General features: G+C 37.8%; 1 protein-coding gene across 1 annotated transcript; it reads left to right on the top strand.

The window, feature by feature from the left end:
* The first annotated feature begins 1,558 nt into the window (after window positions 1-1,558).
* Window positions 1,559-24,347, top strand: KIAA0895 (KIAA0895 ortholog). The gene is made up of 7 exons (XM_015811766.1): window positions 1,559-1,801; window positions 10,184-10,857; window positions 12,883-13,026; window positions 13,702-13,834; window positions 16,551-16,856; window positions 17,671-17,768; window positions 22,651-24,347. Exons 1-7 carry the CDS (start codon window positions 1,777-1,779, stop codon window positions 22,810-22,812), a joined length of 1,542 nt encoding a protein of 513 aa, XP_015667252.1. The 5' UTR covers window positions 1,559-1,776; the 3' UTR covers window positions 22,813-24,347.
* Window positions 24,348-24,665: the final 318 nt, after the last annotated feature.

Genomic DNA, 24,665 nt, shown 5'->3' with positions numbered 1-24,665 from the left:
TATCACATCTGCATTTCTACAGAGCTGGTTTCTGCTTGGGGGAGGGAGACTTGGGGCTATTAAGAAAAACTGGGCATGCTTTTCTGCCTCTTTAAGATCCTTTGACAAACTATAATATTCTGCCCTTTTAATATTTCCTTCTGGGGGGGGTGATTTCCCACACAAGTATGCCACCTATGCCATGTGTACTAAAAACTATATATAAAAAAATGGTTCAGTGGACTGATCTCACTCAATTAATTTCAAGTAAAAGTGTCCGACAAATTTTTATTCCTGGTGAGTGCATGAACATATCTGTGTAATTTTCTTGATAGTAATATGAAAATGGTTTGCCATGTTTTGCAGGATTTTATTTTACTTTACTTTCCAGTCTAGCCTATAGCCCTGCTATTTTATAGTACCAACAAGATTCAACCAACTCTATCTTTAATTTAAATGCAGATGGACTGCTGACTCTTGTCCTGCTGACTCTTGTCCTGATGGGTTTGTTCTCCTATGTTATGCCATACGTTTATGAAGTTATTGTTTCATTTTGTTGGGGAAATGAAACAACTTCATACAGTAAATGTATGGCACAACAAAGGAGAACAAACCCATCAGGACAAGAGTCAGCAGCCCATCTGCATTTAAAAGACAAAGGCCACATTTTGGATAGAGAGGGCAGCTGGTTTGAAAGAGGGGTTAAAGAGGCCATCTATGTCAAAACTGAACAGCCCTCTCTCAAGAGATAGAGGGATCCAATATCATCTATCTCCAATCTACAACACAGTCCTTTCAACAGTTCCAATAAGGCTCCACACCCATTTGTGCAACTCAGGTGACCCTGAAGACATAGAGAAGCCTCCAGGTAGATTTAAAGACTCGCTAAAAGAATGCAAATGAACAGCTGTCTGCAAGGAGTATAAATCCTTCCATTCCCCACCATCCAGTCAGAGCTGAAGAAGCTTCTTGGATGAGAAGCGAAAATCTTCACAAAAAGCAACAACACAAGAAAGTCCAATTGTCTCGTGAAAAAGCATCCTTGGGATAACCAATCCGCTCCTAAAGAGTCTATGTCCCTGTGTTTTGGCTTTCTCAGCAGGACAGTAGCCTTCCCGTCCACTGACAGGTCTTCCCAGCGAGTTACATTTCCTTTGCAATAGACCAACTCTAATCAAATAATCTCTAATGTATGGGAAATTAAATCAAACTATCTGGAAATTTAACCGTCAATAAACAGGCGACCATAACTATAATACAGCGGTTACGTGCTCTGCTGATCCAATCACGCTCCATTTACGGTGACCGTAATTCCCAGCATACTCACGTGTGTCTCTCGGCGCATTGTATACTGGGAAATGTGGTTTCCGATGAGATCCTGAACTACCAGTCGCACTGCGCATCTGCAAGCTATCGTGGTACCGTTTCCTTACTGGAGCTGTTCTGTGATTTGCGGGAAATGGGGGTGTCCTAGCAACTAGGCCAGCCAGCAGCTACTGACGATTCCAATGACCCCGTATAAAGAAACGGCCGGCGAGGAGCGAAAGAGTCGGTCCAGCCGCTGTTTGGAGCTTGGGAAAGGAAGGGAAGCGGCCTTTCGAATTGCTGTCGCCGCTGTTCAGCGCCTTGTTCCAGGGCTACAATTTTGACAGAAGCCCAGGAACTTGTGTCCCTAGTTCCCCGTGTTCGTTCTATCCAACTGTCCCCTTGGAACTGCCCCCGAAATTTTAGAATAGTACCCTGGTAAAAAGTGAGGAGGCGAGATCCCTTTGTAATCTACACCTCACGTGCTAAAGGATGCTTGAGTCTATTCGAGTCACTGGTGAGTAATAATGCCGCACAGTCTTTGTTTCCTCATCCGTCAGATCCTTATAGTAATAAAACGACGGGAAGAAAGAGGGTTGGATCCAGCATCAGTTACTGCAATCCAAGAAAACCTATTGAAATAGGGCGCAAATTAATCCTTACCACTTGTCCCATTGATTTCAAATAGATCCGCTTCAAATAGATCGTTTTAAGTTCAGTTTTAGCAATGTGTCATTTCTGAGAAGAATTTAAATCCAACAGAGAGCAATTAGATCAGTCCCATGAACTCCGTTGAGTAGAGTAATATGGGCTTGATTTAATTGAAAATATATCAAGTCTGCACAGTAATGATTAACAAAAGCACATAATTTATTCTCAACTGGGAATTGTTTTTTCACATAATTACCTAATGGAGTAATGTGTTTTAAGTAAATTACTTTATTATTTTCAAGATTAGTATGGGATTTTTTTGCATATAGAACATAATTACAGAGAGAGCATTACCATAATCAGACACAGTTTGGTCTCTCTCTCTCTCTCTCTCACACACACACACACACACACACACAGAGAGAGAGAGAAACACGTAAATCTATATAAACAAACATTGATCTGTCTATACAGAAAAAAGGGGATCCTTTTCTCTTTGCATAGACAGAAAAACTCTGAGATCTACTATGATGAAAGATTCATGGAAAGATGATTTCCTTTCCTCCTTATATACAAACAGGTAAATTAATAGCCATGCTCTATATGGTTTAAGTTTTTTGCAACCATGTTAGGGCTACCAGTTCTGGCCTGCACACATCCAGGCTACAAGATGCCATCAAAGAATTGGAGTATTATATATCTGTTTGCTGTCATCTAATGCCTGCCTGGATGTTTACAATGCTGCTGTGGTAACTCTAAGTCAGATCAATTCCCTTCCTTTTTGTCCTGAGAAAGACATTTCCTTTGCTGCCAGATTGTTTTATTTTCTCTTGTGTATAGAAGGAGAATAACTTGCTCTGAGTAGGATAGGATTTCAAGAGATGAAATTTTGGGGAGTTCTCAACTCATTCCTGTATTAAATTACTCACTTGAGGAAGCCTCTTTGAGCAGGTCACATGAGTTGCAAGAACTCTCCCTCTTCCTCTCCCTCTCCTATTATGGAATCTACAGTATATATTTAAATTCAGTAATATTGCAAATGTTCCAGTTGCAGCTGTTCTTGTAAAACAAGGAATGCTAGCACTATCAGTGAACAGACTTCCTTGTGCTTTTGGTCTGGTCACATTGTCCCTCAGATACTTCAAAGAAGCCATCTTGAGGAGAGAGATTCCATCAGCTGGCATCTAACTGTCCAAATATTTATTGGCTATAAAGCACAAACCTGTACAATGCCTTCTTTCAGATTTGATTTTTTTTTTTTTTGCTGTTTTAGATGGACTGGCCTGCAGATTCCCTTTGCTCTTGTTATGAATTACTCTTAAATTTCTTCCCATTTTGGTTTCATCAGCATCCCACCAAAAGTTATTATACCCATCAATGTTGCTTTCAGAATCACTGAATCTATTCAGTTTTTCTACCTCAGCAGAGTGTGGCAATCACAAACCAAGGAAAACATAAAATTTCAGAGTTGAAATGAGTATAAATTGGATTTTTTAAGAAAATTACTAGATGTACCTGAACTGAAGTGGTTAAATTATATTATTTATATTATATTATATTAAACAGGGCATGAGACTATAAAAGGGAATGGAATTGTAATGATACAAAAAAGGACATAATAAAATTTTTATAGCTTTTAATAGTGAGTGCCACAACAAGTGCACTAATCAAACAGGTGCTAAGGAAATAGGGGAACTCAGGCACCACACAGGTTATATAGAAAGTAAACACAGGATCAGTCATAAAGGACTCAAATGTCTATTCACCAATGCACAGAGTATGAGCAATAAAAAGGGTGAATTAGAAGTTCAGGTAAATGAGGGCAGATATGTTATTGTTGCCATTACAGAAACTTGATGGGATGAAACCCACAAATGGAACACACAGCCAGAGAAATTTAAATCATTTAAAAGAAACAGACCAAATAAAAGAGGTGAAGTTGCTCTCTATATAAGAAATAACTACATCTCTACAGAAATAGAACAACAATGATGAAAACTGTCTTGAATGCATTTGGATCAATATAAAAGGGGGAAAAATGACATTGCCATACTATTGGCCACCCAACCAATCAGAGCAAATAAATGAACTTTTTGCTAGTCAGTTAATTAACTAAAGTATGTAGGAAGCACATCACAATAGCAATGGGTGACTTTAATTACCCTGACATCAACTGGGAGACAAACTCTGTACCAAGTAGAAGATCAAACAGATTCCTGACAACCTAGCAGACAAAAAGTAGAGAAGGGAACTAGGGCAGTGGTTCTCAACCTGTGGGTCGGGACCCCATTTGGGGTCGATCGACCATTTCATGGGGGTCGCCAAGCAACCCTGTCCGCCATTTTTCCCCCTTTTCCGGCAGGTGCCTTACCTCCCTTGGGCTGGGCCAGCTGGTGGTTGGCCTGTTCCGTCTCTGCCGCTTGCCAGCTATGCCTCGGCCGGCGCAGGGGGCGGAACCACGCATGTGCGGCGCTCCCGGGCAGGGAAAGTCCTCGACTTACGACCGGTTGGGTAGTCCTCAACTTACGACTGGTTTAGTCCTCGACTTACAACCAGTGTAGTCCTCGACTTACGACCGGTTGGGGTCGCGGCATTAAAAAGGTTGAGAACCACTGAACTAGGGGATCAGCGATATTGGATTTAATTCTCATTAACATAGGTAAAATGATAGAAGGTGTTGAAGTCACAGGAGCCTTGGGGGAGAATGATCATGCAATATTGGAATTCAACATTATGGAAGCACAAGCAATAGAACATAGCCAAACAAGAGTCCTAGACTTTAAGAGATAATTTCAATAAACTTGGGGAGCTTGGGAAGGATTCCATGGATAAGAATCCTCAAGGGGAAAACAACTCAAGAAACTTGGGAAAATTTGAAAAGTGAAATTATAAAAGCCCAGTCTAGCACAATACCAACGAAGAAAAAAATAACAGCTCTCAAAAGAAACCAGCATGGCTGCATAAAAAACTCTCTGATAAATTGAAAGACAAAAAGGACAAATATAAAAAGTGGAAAGAGGGGCACCATAACTAAGGCAAAATATCAGCAAATAGCCTGAGCCTGCAAAGATGAAGTGAGGAAAGCTAAGGCTCAAAATGAACCAAGGCTTGTGACAAAAGTCAAAAATAACAACAACAAAAAACTTCTTTCAACATGTAAAAAACAAGAAAAAAGTTAAGGAAATGATCGGTCCATTAGTGGGAGAAAGTGGCAAGAAGGTGACAAACAACAGGGAGAAAGCAGAACTACTTAACTTGTTTTTTTGCATCCATCTTTACGCAAAGGGAAAAAACAGTCCAACCTATTAAAAACAGTATCATAAAAATAGATTAGAAACATAAGTTAAGATAGGCAAGAAAATGGTAAATGAGCACCTGTCTACTCTAGACGAGTTCCGATCACCAGGACCAGATAGATGACACCCTAAAGTTCTGAAGGAATTGGCAGATGCGATCTCGGAACCACTGAACTATATCTTTCAAAGATCCTGGAGCACTGGGGAACTACCAGAGGACTAGAAAAGAGCTGATGTAGTTCCCATCTTCAACAAAAAAGGGGGGGGGATGGATCCAGGAAACTACAGACCTATTGGCTTGACCACAATACCTGGGAAGATTCTGGAAAGTATAATCAAGCAACGAATCAGCGGGGCAAATAGAGGCAAACAAAGTCATTACCAAAAGCCAACATGGGTCTGTCAAAAACAGATCACGCCAGGCAAATGTTATTGCATTCTTTGGTGACAAAATTAGTGGACCAGAGGAATGCTGTGAATATAATTTACTTGGACCTCAGTAAGGCATTTGATAAAGTAGTCCACAACCTACTACTTGATAAGATAGAAAAATGTGGGTTAGACAGCCTCACCACCAAAAGGATTCATAGCTTCGAGACCGCCTTCTGCCACAGATTACCTCCCATCGGCCAGTACGCTCCCACAGGGTGGGTCTCCTCAGGGTGCCGTCGGCCAGACAGTGCCGGCTGGCGACCCCAAGGGGGAGGGCCTTCTCTGTGGGAGCTCCCACCCTCTGGAATGAGCTGCCCCCAGAGATCAGGGTGATCCCTGATCTCCCTTTCTTCCGCCGCGCCCTCAAGACATGGCTATTCCAACAAGCGGGACTGGCCTAGGGCAATTTTTAGAGGGGTTTTAAATTATATTTTAATTAGACAACATTTAAATATTTCTTTTTAACTAATTTTAATTTTGTAATTGTTATTGGTGTATTTTTTAACTGATTGTCAGCCGCCCTGAGTCCGCAAGGAGAAGGGCGGGATATAAATTCAATAAATAATAATAATAATAATAATAATAATAATAATAATAATAATAATAATAATAATAATAATAATAATAATAATAATAATAGCTGGCTGACTGGCTGTACTCAGTGTGTGGTCCTCAATGGAATTGCATCTACACGGAGGGAAGTGTGTAGTGGGGTGTCCCAGGGCTCTGTTCTGGGCCCATCATCTTCATCAATGATTTGGATGCGGGGATAAAAGGGGAAGTCATCAAATTTGCAGAAGACACCAAGCTGGCAGGAATAGCCAACACTCCAGAAGATAGGCTTAAGATACAGAAGGATCTTGGTATACTTGAACATTGGGCACTATCTAACAAAATGAAATTCAATGGGGAAAAAAGTAAGGTTCTACATTTAGCAAGAAAACTCAAATGCACAGGTACAGTATAGGTGGTACATTGCTCAATAGTAGTAACTGACAGGGGTCTCAGAGTCCTAGGGGACAATCACTTAAATTTGAGCCAGCAGTGGCTGCAGCTGCCAAAAAAAGCCAACATAGTGCTAGGCTGCATTAACAGAGGGATAGAATCAAGATTATGTGAAGTGTTAATACCACTTTACAATGCCTTGGTAAGGCCACACTTGGAATACTGCATTCAGTTTTGGTCACCACGATGTAAAAAAGATGTTGAGACTCTAGAAAGAGTACAGAGAAGAGCAACAAAGATGATTAGGGGACTGGAGGCTAAAACATATAAGGAACGGTTGCTGGAATTGGGTATGTCTAGTTTAAAGAAGAGAAGGACAAGGGATGACATGATAGCAGTGTTCCAATATCTCAGGAGTTGCCATAAAGAAGAGGGAGTCAAGCTATTCTCCAAAGCATCTGAAGGCAGGACAAGAAGCAATGGATGGAAACTAATCAAAGAGAGAAGCAACTTAGAACTAAGGAGAAATTTCCTGACAGTTAGAACAATTAACCAGTGGAACAACTTGTCTCCAGAAGTTGTGAATGCTCCAACAGTGTAAGTTTTAAAGAAGAGACTGGATAACCATTTGTCTGAAATGGTATAGGGTTTCTTGCCTGAACGGGGTTGGAATAGAAGACCTCCAAGGTCCCTTCCAACATCATCATCATCATCATCATCATCATCATTATTATTATTATTATTTAGTGTTGATTGGCTGTAACTATTAGAATTAATGTGTAAGGGAGTATCGATGTTTGTATAAGCAACTGATATTTACTTACTTTAAATGTAATCCTACAACACTGAGGAATGGTATAGTAAGAAACTACATTAAATGCTAGGTGCATAATCCAAGTGTTGTGGAAAGAGCAAGAAGACATTAAGAAAATCAAAACAAAAATATTCACAGAATGTTAAAGATGAGAAAGCTATTAGTGGCTTTCAGAAAAAGCTTTCTTGATAATCAAAGAAGGAGGATGAAAGCTTTGGGTAACCAGGATATATAGAGACAAAGTGCTAATTTCCAACAATTGGTAAGTAAGGATAAGATTTAATTTAAATCAAGAATATCACCTAATAGGGAACTGTAAGAGGAAAATGAATTATTTTTAAGACTATCAGAGAAATCAGAGGGAAATTATTGCTAAGGCAGGAATATTTGAGAGTAGTCATGGAAGTGATCAGAGTAATGTAAGGTTAAAAGAAGATAGAAAGACTCTTGGAAACCTTTTATAAATATGATTATAGAAGAAAACAAATATTTGCAAAGAGAATTTGTTCATGAATCCACTCTACAGAAAAAGAGGCATGATGGGCAATTGATCAGCTATCAAATAGGAAAGAATAAGGTACAGATAAAATAAACATTTAAAGGAGAAGAGTTAGCAGAAGTGCTACATTTTTATATTAACAAATATGGAAGAACAAAATTGTGTAGCATAGAGATTGAAAAATATTAGTGTAGACACCAACAAGAGAGGTTCAAGAGATTGGGTAAATTAATGATCAATTGGATTAATACTTCATCTAATCTTATAATTTTGTGAAGTTCTATTATGTTTTATGAAAGTTTCTGATAATATATATTTGTAATTTTAAGCTCATTATTCAGTAATAAGTAGCAATGGCTTTATTGGGATTTATTTTCACAGTAAACATGTTTTGTTTACTGTTCTGAGCTCTATGTTGGCTGATTGTGATTATTTTTATACCATAAATTCTGATTTGGCATTGCATCTGTATCAGCCTTTTCTCATGCTCCTGTTTCTGAACTCCAGCTATGACACTCTTAAGATACAGGTCAGATGATTTTCCCTTCTGTTCTCTTTAAAGGGTATATGTTCCCTTATATTAATTATCAAGGCCTTTTTCAACGTGTTTTTTTTAATTAGAGTTAAAATCCAATACCTTTGATTAGATGTTAGTTTTATGTTTCTTTTATACAATTTTGTAGTCATATTAGTGCTTGATAGATGTTCAGAGTTGTAATAATTTTAATCTATTGGTGTTTTTTACATTTTGCTTTAATGTGTTATAATTTCTGGTTATAGTAATAAATCAATTCAATAGCTAAAACCAAGAAATTAAATAATTGATTAGATTTGCATAATATGATAAATTATTGCTTGTTTTTAATATTGAGTAAAGTATGGCATTTATACGAGTAGATCACCATGTTACTACTTGGCTTATGTGTGATTTCAGCCATTCTTTTGTTATAGAATGAAAAATGTCTTGTGATACCATATGTTATAATTATGAATATATTTTACTAAACAGCATTGATTCTTGTGCTGAGATATTATGAATTTGAATTATGTTGAATTTTAACAATGAACAAAACAAGGATGATTCAGAGGAAGAACAATAGAGCTGGAGTACCACTAAGTAGACCCATACAAGTAGTCCTTGACTTACAACCAAAATTTTTCTTTCTAAGCAAGACAGTTAAGTGAGTTTTACACCATTTATGACCTTTCTTGCCATAGTTGTTAGGTGAATCGATGCAGTTGTTAAGTTAGTAACACGGTTGTTAAGTGAATCTGGCTTTCCCATTCATTGACTTTGTCCATCAGAAGGTCACAACAAGTGATCACAGGACCCCCAGCACTTCAACCATCATAAATACATGCCAGTTGCCAAGCATCTGAATTTTGATCAGGTGACACATGCTGAAATGATCTTAAGTGTGGAAAACCCTCTTCATCTCCCTATTACAGGCAGAGTTTGAACTTGCAGTGCAGTGCAGAAAAATGGGCATTGTTTTTAGAACTTTTAGAATTGAAAATCTGCCCTAAAAGTAACTTTTTGTTAGCATGTTTTCTTTTCCATTCAAACATGGGGAAAGAAATTGGTATCTATTTAAAGGAGATTTAATGGCCATTCTAGTTGAATTTTGGAAGAATGGGAAAGCTTTATCTTGTCAATAGAATTTTTGAGAAAGCACTGCTAGAGCAGTGTTTCTCAAGATCAACAACTTTAAGATACATGGACTGAAATTCCTAGAATCTTAAAATGGTTGAGACTGAGAAACCCTGTTGCTAGAGAAATCTGCAGAATCTGACATTTTTGTCAAAATGATAAAATGTGCATCATGCCATTACAATATGTCACTTTCATATGTTCATGTGACATCAAGACATAGCACACATTTGACTTTGCTGTCTTTATTTTCCATATTAGTTTTTTAAATGACGGAGCAAATGAATGTTTTTAAATAATTGTTTAGTGCAGTAGGCAGGTTGGTTTTCCTGTTTTACAGTTCATGCACTTAAATAGGAAACTTTAGTTTCCAGATCTATATTTTTAAAAGATAGGGAAATTTTAGAAAGGGCAAATTCAGCCTATGTACTTATTTTTGCTGCACTAACATTAATAATTGTATGTGGAATTGCTATAATCCAAATTTCTCAGAGATGTCTACATGCTAGTATTAAAACCTCTTTTATATATTTCTATGCCTGCATTCACATTACATGTTAAAATCTAGAAAAACCTTTTTGATTGAACTAGATTTTTTATTTTTTATTCAGAAAAGCTTCACTGGCCAGAGCAAGAACTTTCCAAGAAGTCCATCTTGAAGCCTGAAGAACAGAAATTCCTTTGCATGAATGAAACCAGAAGTGTTAAGTCCTGCATCCTGAAGGACAACTTTACCACAGGGACAAGCAGCTACAATGTTTTGCTGCAGAGCAAAGAGGAAAAAAAGCGTCAGAAACATTCATCAGCCCACCACAAAAGACTCCGGAAGCCCACCAAATCCACTCATGGCTCACGTAGTAATGAACGCCACAAAGTTAAGACACCACTGTTCATACCCCCAAATGGGTGGTGCTGTTTCAAAAGACACTCCTATTTTATTCCCAGCTCACTCCGCAATGGGATTAAATTAGCACAAAGTATTTCAGTAACAGGGAACAGCATAGGATTGTCAACTCCACCCAAGAACAAATGTAAAAGACATTTTACCTTTAGCCTAGGAAAGCCCAAACAGTTGCAGACATCTAAAAGCTGCTTAAAAGATGGAGATGCCACTGGTCGAAAGTTTTGTATCCTCACTGCAATCAAGCCTTCCAATGTAGAAAGGGAGAAGATCAAGTTTTTCAAATCAGATTTTACCTCTAACCCACAGTTTGAATATGCAAGTTCTGCCCTGCCCAGTGTACTTGAAAAGTACAGCCAAGCATCCAGCTTATTTCTTAAACAGGTAAAGATACTTTTGCTATACCTATTTCTCATGCATCATTCTTTTTGATTCAGTTTTTCTACTTTCCCCATACCTCTTATTTTTTCTTTAGATCTATAGATTAGAAAGGGGTTAGTCTGATTAAAAAAGAGTTTTTGAAAAGCAGGATGCCAGAACGTAGAGCACTCGTACGATTTTCCATTTTAAGAAGTGAAAGTTGAAGCAGAACCTCTGTTGACAATGGCCTCTGTAACAAGCAGTGGTGACCTCAAAGCAATAACACATGGGTCATCATCAAAGCAATAACACATGGATCATCATGCAAATGGATGGTTACATAATTTATGACAGGATGTTTAATGTAACCTTGCAGATACCCATAGCTTTTGCTTAGGCTTCCATGGGAGAAGGGAAGATTTCTCACACTCAAGGACAGGAGTGAGTTGCAGTCAGCAGTGCAATGCACATGTGCGTTATACAGTCACATCATCAAGACCACCATCTTGACCTTTTGCATATTAGGACAGAGTTTATTCATTTTTAATCCATTGTAAAATGAAAAAAAACCCTACTTCTTCCTACTTTTTGTGTTTTTACAAGCAGGGCTAATCCACCATCTCTTGAGGATGATACAGGTCTAGATTTAATGCACTGAATAGATTACACAGCCTTTTTCCACCCCTTGGATTTTGAAAAAATAATAGTTCTAGGAAAGGCAAACTAAGGAGCTTAGTAGTATGTTAAACAGGGAAAAAGTTCAGCTCCTCCTGCACATGTACCATTTTTATAATCAAGCCTTCTAACCCTAGATATATGAGTTCATGGGATACATTGGGATAGGACAGGTTTAAATATTTTTTCTTGCTTTTGAGGATGTTTCATTACCCAAACTAGGTAACATCATCAGTGCTTGTTACAATTTAATATCATTAGAAACCAAAAGATATTAGATTGCTGATACTGATCTTTTGTTTTTTTAATCTCATGGTATCTTCTTGTCCTTTGTTCCCTCTGAAAAATATCAAAGCACAGTGAACAATTAGATCAGAAGATAAAATATTAAAGGGAACAGTTTGCTTAAATGAAATGATTGTTCAACAGAAATCATATATATATGTGGAATAAGTAATGAGCATTATAAATAGCTATCAGTATTCTAGAAGTTTGCTTTGGAAACTGGAGCATATTATTCTGAATTATTTATGCCACTTGTTACAAAATACAATGGAACTTCCTTCATAGCAGGAAATATATTTTCCTTTTAGCATCAAACATTTAATGGGCTTACATGCCAACATTTGTAGATGTGAGAGGAACTCCTCATAGACATGGATATAATGTGGATATGGAACTTTTGATATACAGTATGTCATCTGTCATGCCACAACAGCAGCTGCATTCCCTTTAGTAAGAGAGGGCTATTCTCCATGTCTTTTTACAATAGAGTTGCCCACTTTTTTTGAAATAAATGGGACAATCATATATGCAGGGATACATATAAATAGATTTGCCTTACTATTTATAGGTTGTGCAAGGAGAACGGAGAATCGTTGTTAAAATTATTGGAACAGTTTTTGAACAATATTAATTGTATATTCAGACATGTTGCTGTCAGATCAGCATAGAAATTTTTGAAAAGAGATTTTGAAAAGATAACTCCGGTGCCTTGCTTTCCATGTCACTATTGTAACTACCCAAGGAATAGTGCTTCTGGTTACCACCACAAATGGCTAGAGAGACATTGCAAAGACAGGATAATATTAAGGGTCAATAAGAATCATGAAACTGCTTTTTGGCTCCTTAAACTAGACTGAGTATCAATGTTTCTCCAACACTAGCCCTAAATTGGAAATACAAGAAAAAAATTCATATATTTAATCTTGATGTGGAACTTAAAAGCATCGGTCCTGTTCATGTTCATCAGAGAAGAAATCTCTACATAGACAGCCTGCTTTTGTGATACACGTAATTCCCAAGAGCAGACACAGTAATCCATTAGAACATTTAGCATATTTAACATTTATGTCTGCTATATTTTTGTCACAGGCTATCAGAATTATGGAACTCACTTTGCAAAAATATGGAAGTTATGAAAATTTTGAACAGTCCACTGGAGGAAGCCTGTTGCCTAGGAGTCGCATCTGGAATCATGTCCGAAAATACATGGCAAAAGAAGGCTGCCTGGGCGAGGTTGATTTGTTTGCAGCATTTCTTTGAAATAGAGAGTTATAGTTTATCCAGCATTCCTAATTGTAGTTTTATGGTACCCATCATTCCTACAGGTGACATACATACATAATTAATTAATGGTAACCAATTGTCTAAAGAATGATAGCCATATGATGCAAGAACTACCAGTTATTTTGTAGAATAAGCTATTAATTCTTGTATGAATGCATCCATTGTTGTTTAAGTCATATTTTAGTTTAGAGGCAGAAATAGATAAAAGAAATGGAGGACAAAATGCTATGAATGCTGCCTTGAGTTTTTGAAAGACGTATAACAGTAGCACTTAGACTGATATATTGACCCATAGTGCTTTACAGCACTCTCTGGGCAGTTTCTAATATAGAAGCATTATTTCTGGGTATTCATTTTACTGGTCTCAGAAGGAAGGGAGGATGAGTCAACCCTGAGCCCTATCAGGATCAAACTCTAGGCTTTGGGCAGATTTTGCCTGCAATACTGCATTTTAACCACTGGGCAAGCATATAACTCTACAAAATAAAAAGAAAATTGAACTGTTATCCACAACTGAAAGTGAAAGCAATAAAATAACGTTTTATAGAAAAGGAGTACGTTGTTGAATGAAAAATATGAATACCAATATAGTTTTATCTTCTATGGCTTGTTTTTCTTCCTCAGATTGTGGTTCACCTTTCTGAAGACTTGCTTTCTCGGGCCTCAATGACTGTGGTGAATGGCCGTCCAACTCTTACCATCAATATTTCCACTGCAAGGGAACATTGGTTAGAAGGGATGCTCAGGCATGAAATAGGTATGTAATAATTATTCTGGTTGAGTTTTCCCCAACCCAAAGTACTCCAACTTTGAGAAAATGGCTAAGGGGAATAGCAGCTTAGTCTAGTGGTTAAGATAACAGGTTAGAAACTGAGAGACTGAGTTCTAGTCCCACCTTAGGCATAAAAGCAGGTTGGCTGCTGAGTTTGGCCCATCACTCTCTCTCAACCCAGCATACTTCACAGGGGCTATTGTGGGGAAAATAGGAAGAGGAAGTAATATTATGTATGCTTATCACCTTGAATTATTCATACAAATAATAACAACAGAATAACAATAAATAAAATTAGCAGTCAAAGGGAAAATTAGGGACATGTCCTCTATCTGTTCATATGCAAACACAAATCCTGTATGCTACTTCATATATACAATATTTGGATTGCTTCTGCAAATATGGGCTGGCAACAGGCTTTTGCAAAAATATTGGAATACTTTTTTAAAATGTTTGTAACCCATTAAATGTAACAAAACACTATTTGTGCTAAAATAAATTGGAATTTCAGGGGCAAGCTGCTTGATGCATTTGATTCAGAGTCAAATAGTTTGTTATTATTCTGAGCAGTCCCTTTAGTGGCTGGTGGCCATTGAAGAATTCTGTCTCTCTGGCAGAAAAAAAAAGCAGCTTTGTGATTGCAATAGTCCATTGTTGATGGAGCAGGAAGAAAATTAAAATTCACGTAAAAAGGATTCAGAAAAATTATTTTGGACCTCATGTGAGTGCAGCACCTTTCTGTTCATCACTGAAATAGCTTGAGTTTTTTTTCAGGTTTCTGCCTCCCCCTTAAAAAAGTAGCACTGTCAGCTAGGATAGAGTTTAAAAGCACTGCAAGTTTATTCAATGCAACCTATACACAAGAATGTGCTCTATTAACTGTCAAAGCAAATTGGCAACAGATAAGAGTCAATGGATTTCAAGGGGACGGCTTAGGTCTCTTTCAGGAGTGTAGGGCCTTCAGATGGATGATGCATTTGATCCCACCTTCAGGCTCAGCCTGGTCATCTCCTACAAGCACTGCCGTAAGAGTTGCCTAAACTTTAATGGGAGGATTCCTTAAGTAACAGCAGTAGAAAAAAAATTCCAGGGTCACATGGACATGTGCACAGCATGTATATAGCAGTTTTCAGCTTCTTGACATGTGCATAGAGAGCTTTTTAATCCACCAATGAAGCATAGCATGGGTAGTGCTCAATTTACAATGGCAATTGATCATTCTGCTTAGTGATGACAGTTCTGGCAGTCCTGGTTGCTTTGTTAAATGAATCATTAAAGGTCATTATGTGGGGATGTCATGTGGTCACCTGCCAGCTTTCCCATTGACTTTGCTTGTCAGAAGTTGGCAAAGAAGATGGCAAATGAACACCACATTATCACAAGATGCTATGACATTGTAATTGTGAGGTGGGCTCTGAACATCCAGATTTTGATCATGTGACCCTGGGGATATTGTGAGGATCAATTGTATGTACCATCTGTTCAGCACTATTGCAAGGTTGAATAGTCTCTGAACGATTGGTTATTAACCTGTAATATTTTTAGTGAGTACATATAAAAATAAAGATATTTTTAAAAAATTGTTAAGTCTGTTTGCTTTGTTCCATAAAATCATGTTTTTGTTATCTTTTTAATCTATTAAGTCAATTATTATTTAGCGTATGACAGAAGTTAACAGTCCACATAATTACGGATGGTCTTTGACTTATGACCACAATTGAGCCCAAACATTCTGTTGCTAATTGAATTTGCTCCATTTTATGATTTTTCTTGCCACAGTTGTTAAGCGAATCACTGCAGCTTTTAAGTTAGGAACATGGCTGTTAAATGAATCTGGCTTCCCCATTGACCTTGCTGGACAGAAGGTCATAAAGGGTGATTACATGACCCCAGGACACTGCAACTGTCATAAATATAAGTCAGTTGCCAAACATCCAAATTTTGATCATGTGACCATGGGGATGCTGCAATAGTTGTACATTATAAATTATAAGTTACTTTTTTCAATGCCATTGTAATGGTCACTAAACGTAAGTCGAGGACTACCTGTATATATAAAACTTCTATGGGGGTATGGCAGTGGCCTCATAACTGGATGTCCAATTTAGCTGTGCAGGCAATTGCCTCTGGCATTGCTTCATGCAGATCTAGGGAACCGCAGAATGCACTCCATAGGCAACCTTGCATAGGCAATTATGCACAATAGTTTGCATATGAGCACCACAATTGCAACACTCTTTCCATCTCCACTGATACAGGGCAAAGGCACTTCTTCCAGTATCACACCTAATTCTGTTCAATTTCGACTAGACAAAGCAAGGCAGGCCAGATCCTGCTGGTTTGGTAGAAGGATCATTGTCATTAAGTCAATATTAGGGTACCTTTGACCATCCAGTTGTTTATTGTAATCAAAATCTGAAGTAAAAACCTTAAAGGATTTCCTGTTTTGCTTAGGGAAGAGACAAGCTCCCCTCTCAAAAAGGACAATGATAGCCTCCTTTCAAAGAAGGACTGTGCTAGAAAGTAGTAAGTTGTGATCAAAAAAATAGAGTAAGAGTGATAGACGGCCAAAAGAAAGGCACAGAGTATGAACCAGATTTTACCCATTACAGTTTTAAGTTTGGACTGATTCAATTTCTGCCTTGATTTTCAGTAATCATTTTGATATTGCATATATATATATGTTGGTGCATTCTTACAGGAACTCATTATCTTAGGGGCATTAACAACAATAGCCAATTATGGAACAACTGGAGCGGGCGCCGGAAGCATGGGTTAAAACCCATCAACCCCACTGAGGAAGGCCTGGCCAGTATTCACAGTGTTCTCTTTCGAAAAGATCCTTTCCTGTGGCGGGCCGCCCTCCTGTATTATACTGTCTACCAAGCCAGCCAAATGTCTTTCAGAGACCTCTTTCAGGACATTGGGAGGTTTGTCACTGATCCCAATACTAGGTGGGATTATTGCGTTCGAGCCAAGAGGGGTTGGACTGATACTTCACAACCAGGTAAGCTTTCTTTTATCTACCACCTACAGATTTTGTTTGAAATTGGGACTTATGGGGGATAACAGCAAGAGAGAAGTGTACCTCTTAGTCCTGAAAACATCCTTTACCAGTAAAAGGCATCTTTCTGGGGAACAAGGCAGTACAATAAGTAGTTGCAGTTATTAAGAATAAAGTTTAGTAGTGACTATGCGAAGAAAATTCTATGTAGATTTTTGATCTTCACAATCATAAATGACTTTCTTCAACTTCATGATTGTAGTGTTATCCCAGGGAATTCTCCTCTCATTGTTAAATCTTGTTTATGATTAAATGCATGGATTTAAAAGTATTAGTATCCTGATTGTAAATCTTTATGGAAGTGAATAATCACAAGATATCCTATTGCAAACTGTTACTACTTGGTGTAATAGTTTTTTGTCTTACAGAAGCAGATTTTAGGAATTAAACTTTAATCTTAGTTCCTTTTGTATGATGTACTTCGGTTATAACTAAATCTCTTAGGTAGGGTATGGATTGAAGTATTAATCTTTTAATATGCATCTGGATTCTATATGTTGTTTAGTCACTAAGTTCAATGGGACTGAATGTTGAGAATGTTTGAGATTGCAGTCTTCTAGCACAATTCTTTGTATTAAAGTTATAAATCCAACTACTTCAAAGAAATTTATTTCCAAGTAAGTACGTATGACATTTTCATTTTATTTTTATTTTAAAAATTAGCCATTCAAATTATCATTTAATGCTGCTGTAGTAAATATTTTATATTTTTAAAAGTTTTAAAAGTTAAAGTCTCCACCATTTCTGATTCTTTTAGGGTGCTTTAGTAAAGATCAGGTCTACTTGGATGGCATCCTACGACTTCTGAGATACCGACATTCTATTGATTTCTACTTATTGACAGCTCTAGGAAAGGTGAGTAAATGCCTGGATAAGAAAATATCAATCTAAATATGGTTTGTCTGTTTCTAGCACAAATATACTATTTAAGACTAAAAGCTGACATGTAAACAACAGCAACAAGTATCAAATAGTCAGAAGATTAGTGAACATGTTGAAAATATGATAGATATTTTGATTTCATGAATTGGGAGATGCTGAATTTGTTCAAGGCTCATCTGAAGAATTTTAATGACTTGTTTTGTCATGCAAGTGAAAAAGTCTGGGGTCTTAATATTCTTGTAAATAAATGGCAAATATTCCATTTACTAATACCATATTCTCCCACTCCTCTTGCTTTTATTTATTTGTTCATTCATTCATTCATTTAGTCATTCATTATTAAATTCATTTGTCACCCATCTCATTGAGGGGTGTTCTAGGCAGTTGACAACAATAAAAAGAGTGTAAAAAAATAAACAGAAATGAAATGTAAACAAAACAGAAATAAAATAATAGAATATTAAAATAAACAATAAAAAGTAAACAGTAGAAATACATCAATACGATAACAAAAATATGTGTGGAGAGAGCAAGGAGGGGGAGGGGGAGTCTGCCATCAATCAGCAGCCACCTCCAGCAAGGAACTCCCTTATATGGTCCCCAGGCCAAACAGGAGAACCAGGTTATCAGGCTACTGTGGAAGAATAGAAAGGTGGGGACAAATTTTACTAGAGGCTCAGATGTTTCAAAGGATGGGCAACTGCAACAAAAAAGGCTCTTCTTCTGGATCCGGATAGTGGAGTTCTTTGATCGACTGGATCCATAGTAAGCCCTCTCTGCTGGCATGAATAGTATGGGTTTGTCCCAGTCGGACAACACATCAGGTAACCTGGACCTATATGATTTAGAGCAGTGGTTCTTAACCTTTTTGAACAAATCGCCCCCTTGAGCCAATGAGGAAGTTGTCATCACCCCCCTCCCCCAACATAACCTCTCAATCACAACATAGGAAATAATTCTTCAATTTATGCAAACACTTTTTTTTGTTTTCTTTAAAATTGTCATCAGAACATATCGATGCAAATAATTTATTTCCAGTCTTTTTCCCATATCTCCCATACTCTGGCTAATGGCGCGCCACTGTATGGGTAGAGGCTGCTGCGCAATGCGCATGAAGATCAGCGATGCGTATTCACATATGTACGACGTTCTGTACTGAAGCTAGTTGGAGGAATATTTGAAAACACAATTCAGTCCACTAATAGCGAGCGATCTGATGTTTTTGTACTACAGATATACAGCCATTCACTGTACGAAAAAGTCTCAAAAGTGTCCCCAAAACCTCTCGCTCCATCGCCCCCATATCGCCCCCTTTTAGTTCCTTCGCCCCCGCATCGCCCCTTTTAGTTCCATCACCCCCCTGAAAAACAAAATCGCCCCCTGGGGGGCAATATCGCCCACGTTAAGAACCACTGATTTAGAGCTTTGAAGGTCATAACCAATACCCTGAACTGCACTTGAAAGCAGACCGGTAGCCATTGAACTTCACATAGCACAGGTGTAATATAGGCTATTCTAAGGGCAGCAAAGACTACTTTTGCTGCTGCACTTTGTATCATTTGAAGCTTCTGAATGGGTTTCAAGGGTAGCTCCACATAGAGCGCATAGCAGTAATCCAGATGAGAGATGACTGTGACTTGAGTAACTGAGTGAAAGGACTCATGATCCAGGAAAAGTCATAGCTGGTTGCATAAACCAGAGCTATGCAAAAGCTCGCCTTATTTCATCCAGAACTAACAATGACAAAAACCTGGATCCTGAGTCTCCAGGCACCCAAAGCTACTCAGTCTTGCTAGGATTCAGTCAAGTCTGTTGGTTCCCCATCCAGGTCCCTACAGCCTCCAGGAATCATGAGAGAGCAGAGACAGTATCCCTTGGGTCACCATGTGTAGAAATGTAGAGCTGAGTATCATCAGCATATTGAGATATCTCAACTCATGATGATGGACGATCTCATCCAATGGCTTCATGTAGATGTAAACAAGAATGGAGAAGAGTATTGAACTCTGCAGGACACAAGTGAGCAGTCAGGAGCTGGATCTTTCATTCCCTATTAACACTGATTGAGACCTATCTTGGAGGAAAGAGCTGAACCAGCACAAAACTGTGCCACCCAGCCTCAATTTGTGTAATCAGCCTACAGGATACCATGGTCACTGAGAGGTTAAGGAGAGCAAGAATGGTTGTACTACCCCCATCCAACTCCTGCCTGAGATTGTCTATGAGTGCGACGAAGGCTATCTCTGTCTCATAGCTGGATCTGAATTCTGAGTAAAAAGAGTCCAGGAAATCTGTTTCATCCAGGAGCCCCTAGAGCTGCCAAGCTCCTTTTCCACCACCTTTTCCACCACCTTTCATAAAGGGAAGATGGGAGACAGCATGAAAGTTGTCCAGGCAGGTGGGGTCAAGTGATGGTTTCTAAGGGGTGGATAAACCAGGGCCTCTTTAAAAGATCCTTTATCACTGCAAGAACCCACCTGATGATCACTGTTCTGGAGACTTTCAACCTCCAGGAAGGGCAAGAATCTAATTGACAAATGGCAAGAAGATCCTGTCCACTTTCTTAGTTCCAACAGGGTCAAACTGTTCCCAAATTACTGGGCAATATGTCTCACTAGGTTTCTTATAAGGAATAGCACCACAAAAAGGTTCTAACTGGGAATGTATCTGAGCAATTTTATCCAACAGGTGTTCAACAAATTGTTCTGAACATGATTGCCCTGAAGATGATTGCCCGAGCACCCCTGCCTAGGAGGAACTGAGTAATCTGGAACAAGGTTGATGGGCAACACTGCAGATTTAATAAGAGTGGAGAAATAGTTTTGTTTCTCTCTTTTATTGCTACAAGATAGGCCTAATAATAGCAGCTCTAAGATATGTCCAGTCAGAGTTATCCTTTGCTTTCCTCCAGTGTCGCTCTAGATGGTTCTTAAGCTTTTCAGAACCCCCAGTCCCTCCATGAACCATGGGCTGTGATGGGTGCAAAGGGTCATGAGAGGTCACATAAGCGCTATCCTGTCCAAAGTCTCAGCGGCCTTTTGGTCCAGACTGTTACTAAAGGTTTGGCAGGGCCATGAAGCAAATCTTTAACGGATATCCCCCAGTTCCTTCTAGCACACCTTTGGTCTCCGGGGGGCGGACCACTCAGTCTCCCTGCAGAGAGAAGTGGGGTAAGAAGTCTCAGGGATATCAGGGCATGATCTGACTATGATGACAGAATAGTGTTATGTCACATGTTGACATTGTTGCAATAAGAATATTAGATATTCACTGTTCTGAGTCCATGAACTAAAGCCAATGAAATCCTGAGCCACTTCTCAAGCCAAACACCAAGAAAGGCACATTGCGGTCACCCAGAATTATAAGTTTGTGGAACTCCGCTGACAAGACTGAGACAATTTCTAGCAGTTTAGACAGGGACATTGCTATGCACCCGGGAGATCAGTATGAGAGCAACAATCCCAGCTGATTCCATGAGCCCAATCTCAGAAACATGGTCTCACAGCTAGAGACTACAGCAACCAGGTTCTTTTACACAACTCCCAGGCTTTTTAGTAAAGCTTTTACAGATAATACTTACAGGTAGTCCTCAGCTTACAACCATTCATTTAGTGACCTTTCAAAGTTACAATGGCACTGAAAAAATGACTTATGACCATTTTTCACAGTTACGACCATTATGGCATCCCCTGTGGTCAGTTGATCAAAATTCAGTTACTGGGCAACTGGCATGTATTTATGATAGTTGCAGTGTTCCAGGGTCATGTGATCACCTTATGACAAGGTGTCATGTGACAAGCAAATTGATGGGGAAGCCACCCTGTTACTAACTTAACAACTGCAGTGATTCACCGAACAATTGTGCCAAGAAAGGTCATAAAATGGGGCAAAGCTCAATTAACAACTGTGTTGCTTAGCAATGGAAATTTTAGACTCAGTTGTGGCCGTAAGTCGAGGACTACCTTTATTTTTACTGTTTTTCTGAAAAGTGACTTTATGGTTACTTTTTAGTGGTGTTTATATTAATGCTGACAGTTGATCTGAATCTTTTCCAGTTGTTTGTGATATCCCTGAGTTAATTTATGGTTGTAGTGCTTAAAATAGTTGAAAATATAAAATTACTTTACATGAAACCATCCCTCTTTATTTCAGGAGAATACAGAATGGGATACCTTCTATTTCTCCTTTCTTAGGTTTAGAACTGTTTGAGGAGCTAGAAGAGACAACTTGTAAAAGCTACTAAAACAGAAGAAATATCCTCTTCCTCCAACCTCTAAGTCCAGAAGAGGTCTGCTGATCCAAGGACTTTGATTGTTGGAAGAGGAAGTTGTCTTTGCAAGTGACTGATTCTGGAGTCCCAATTTTACTTGCTCCAGAAATAGCTGTGACATAGATAAATTTGCTTTCAAAATACTGGTATAGTAATGTTTTGTAACCTCCACAAATGGGTTTATGTCTACTGAAAAAATGATAGATGGTTTTCCCCCTAAAAAATAGGACAGTATTTCATTCTATCATGTCTATGTTAAATGGGATTAAAATACAATATTCTTTGAGTTGAGCTTCTTTCCCATTGACTTTCTGGACGTACATGTATACATATGCACGCTTTTTTGACAGAATTATACAAGTAGCCTCAGTTTTAAGTACTAATAAGATTCAGTACCACTTAGCTTCAAAGACCAGACCTGGTCAACCAGGTGCTGCCATCTGCTGGTTTTTCCGTCATTGCATTTTATTTTTGTTAAAGGGATTAGCTTCCACTTTTGGTTTCATGCTGAAGTACCAGGTGGGGTACAGCTAAAGATGTTTGAAATGAAGTAAGCCTGAAATTATTTTTTCTCCTAATGCCTAGGTTTCATATGAGGATTTGGATCGTCTGAAGGATTTAGGAATGACTGAAAATATGAGGGTGCCACATTTTTTGCAAGACTATTCTCGGTACATGGAACATCTAGAAAAGATCATGGAAGTCAATGAGCTATCTGACACTGAACTCCAAGCTCTTGTACCCTAAACCAGCCTATCTCTGTTTCACATGAGTCACTCTTATGTTTCAGCTCTGATATAACTCATAGAGTGGATTAACTGAACTTATTTTTGATCCCTGGCAAAACTCATATTTTTTGGACCTGCTTCTGTTTTTTAAGACTGAAAAACTCTAGCTACAAATCTGAAACTCAATTGTCTTTCAAAGAAAGAAAGAAAAATCCAGTCTGGCCGTTTTAAGTATGAGGCTATATGTAAACCAAACAGATTAAATTGTAGCTGTAACACAGGCATTATCTTTTAAGAAATTATTGTATAGATTTGTCAATAGAGCTTTTTCAGATTTTACTGGCTTTTGAATTGTCTTTCTAGAGTATACTATTTAATATTTTGGGGCTTAGCTTCTTTCAATTTATTTAGATAATTGTCTTCTGCTATATCAAAAGGATCAAGTCTGTGCTTTAACCATTAGAATTGCAAGGATACCACTGAATGCTTGAAAAACACTAGAAACATAGCTATCTCTCATGACTATGGATGTATGCTCTTGCGGATTTTGCATTTACAGTGTATAATCCATTTGATGTCAGTTTGTCTCATTGTAATTCACTAATGGAAATTACGTGAAAGGGTAGGGAAGGAAGATCTCCTTTCATATTTATTAGTTTACTAAGAACATTTCACTGACTTGTCTTTATGTTTTCATATTTCATGAAATTTAATTTAAGGAAATGACATTATTTTCCTCTTTATTTTTGATCATGTATAAATAAATTTACAAGAGGAAATTGGAAAGAAATAAAACTTGGAATTCTATTTTTTTTATCCTCTATTCAGACCCATACTGAAATATATTGATATGTAAAAAATTCTTTCTGTTTGTTAGATATAGTTATAAAAATAGTTAGTGTAATGCTTATGAGATGTTTTGTTGGATTAATATACAGTGCAAATGGGTTTGTACACTAAACAAAAATCTTTAATTTGTTTATGTATGACTGCAAAAGCACAGAAGCCTATTTGAAAAGTTTAGGCTGGACACCAGTTTTTGTTTTTCTCTTTTTAAGACATTGATACTTTTGTTTTTGGCACATATACATTTAGCACAAAGTATGGGATGTAGAGCTCTATACCCATTTTAGAGTAGGTTTTACAAATCCTTCCACATATCTTGGTATTATTTAATTCAATGACAGCCTATTGATGCAAAATTACATATTTTGAATAAAAACCTTATATACAAGAAGATTGGAAAAATAATTCATCATAATAGAATTGTGAAAATATTCTTCAATATAATGACAATCTAAGACAGATGGTACAAAGATCAAGAATATGCATTGAATTTGATGCAAATTAATATATCCTGTTATTAGAATCTTATTTATGTTGGATCCATCAACATTGATTTCTGAACTGTGTGAATTCAATGAAGAGACTACTGTTGATTTTAAGGATCTCTGGTTTAGAACAAAATTCAATTAAATTGATAGTTCATCATAATACTTTATTATCCCAGTTAAACAACAGCTTATCTTGAATAAAGTCTAAATGTTCATTATATGTATTGCTTCAGTATTCATTGTTTTGGTAGCATAGACTGTGTGCCTTATATTATTTCAGAACAGAGTATTGTAACTGCATGCTATCATTCAAATTGTCGTAATACAGCCTGTTAATACAGTTAAGGATCATTGTGTTCCTGCATTTATTTCTTACCTGTCCTAAATCTATCCCATTAAATCCATTGCAACTGTAGTGCATAAAAATAGGTCTAGGCTAGGGGAAGACATAATCCAGGATATTAGGGAGAATAAAGTAACAAATCTTTACAAAGAATGATGACTTGAGCACACAAATGAAAGGAATCATTCTTGGTTG

Source organism: Protobothrops mucrosquamatus, unplaced genomic scaffold (assembly GCF_001527695.2).
Source record: "Protobothrops mucrosquamatus isolate PMUCROS unplaced genomic scaffold, P.Mucros_1.0 scaffold48, whole genome shotgun sequence".
Classification (NCBI taxonomy): Eukaryota; Metazoa; Chordata; class Lepidosauria; order Squamata; family Viperidae; genus Protobothrops; species Protobothrops mucrosquamatus.
This window is presented reverse-complemented; position numbering and strand designations above follow the sequence as displayed.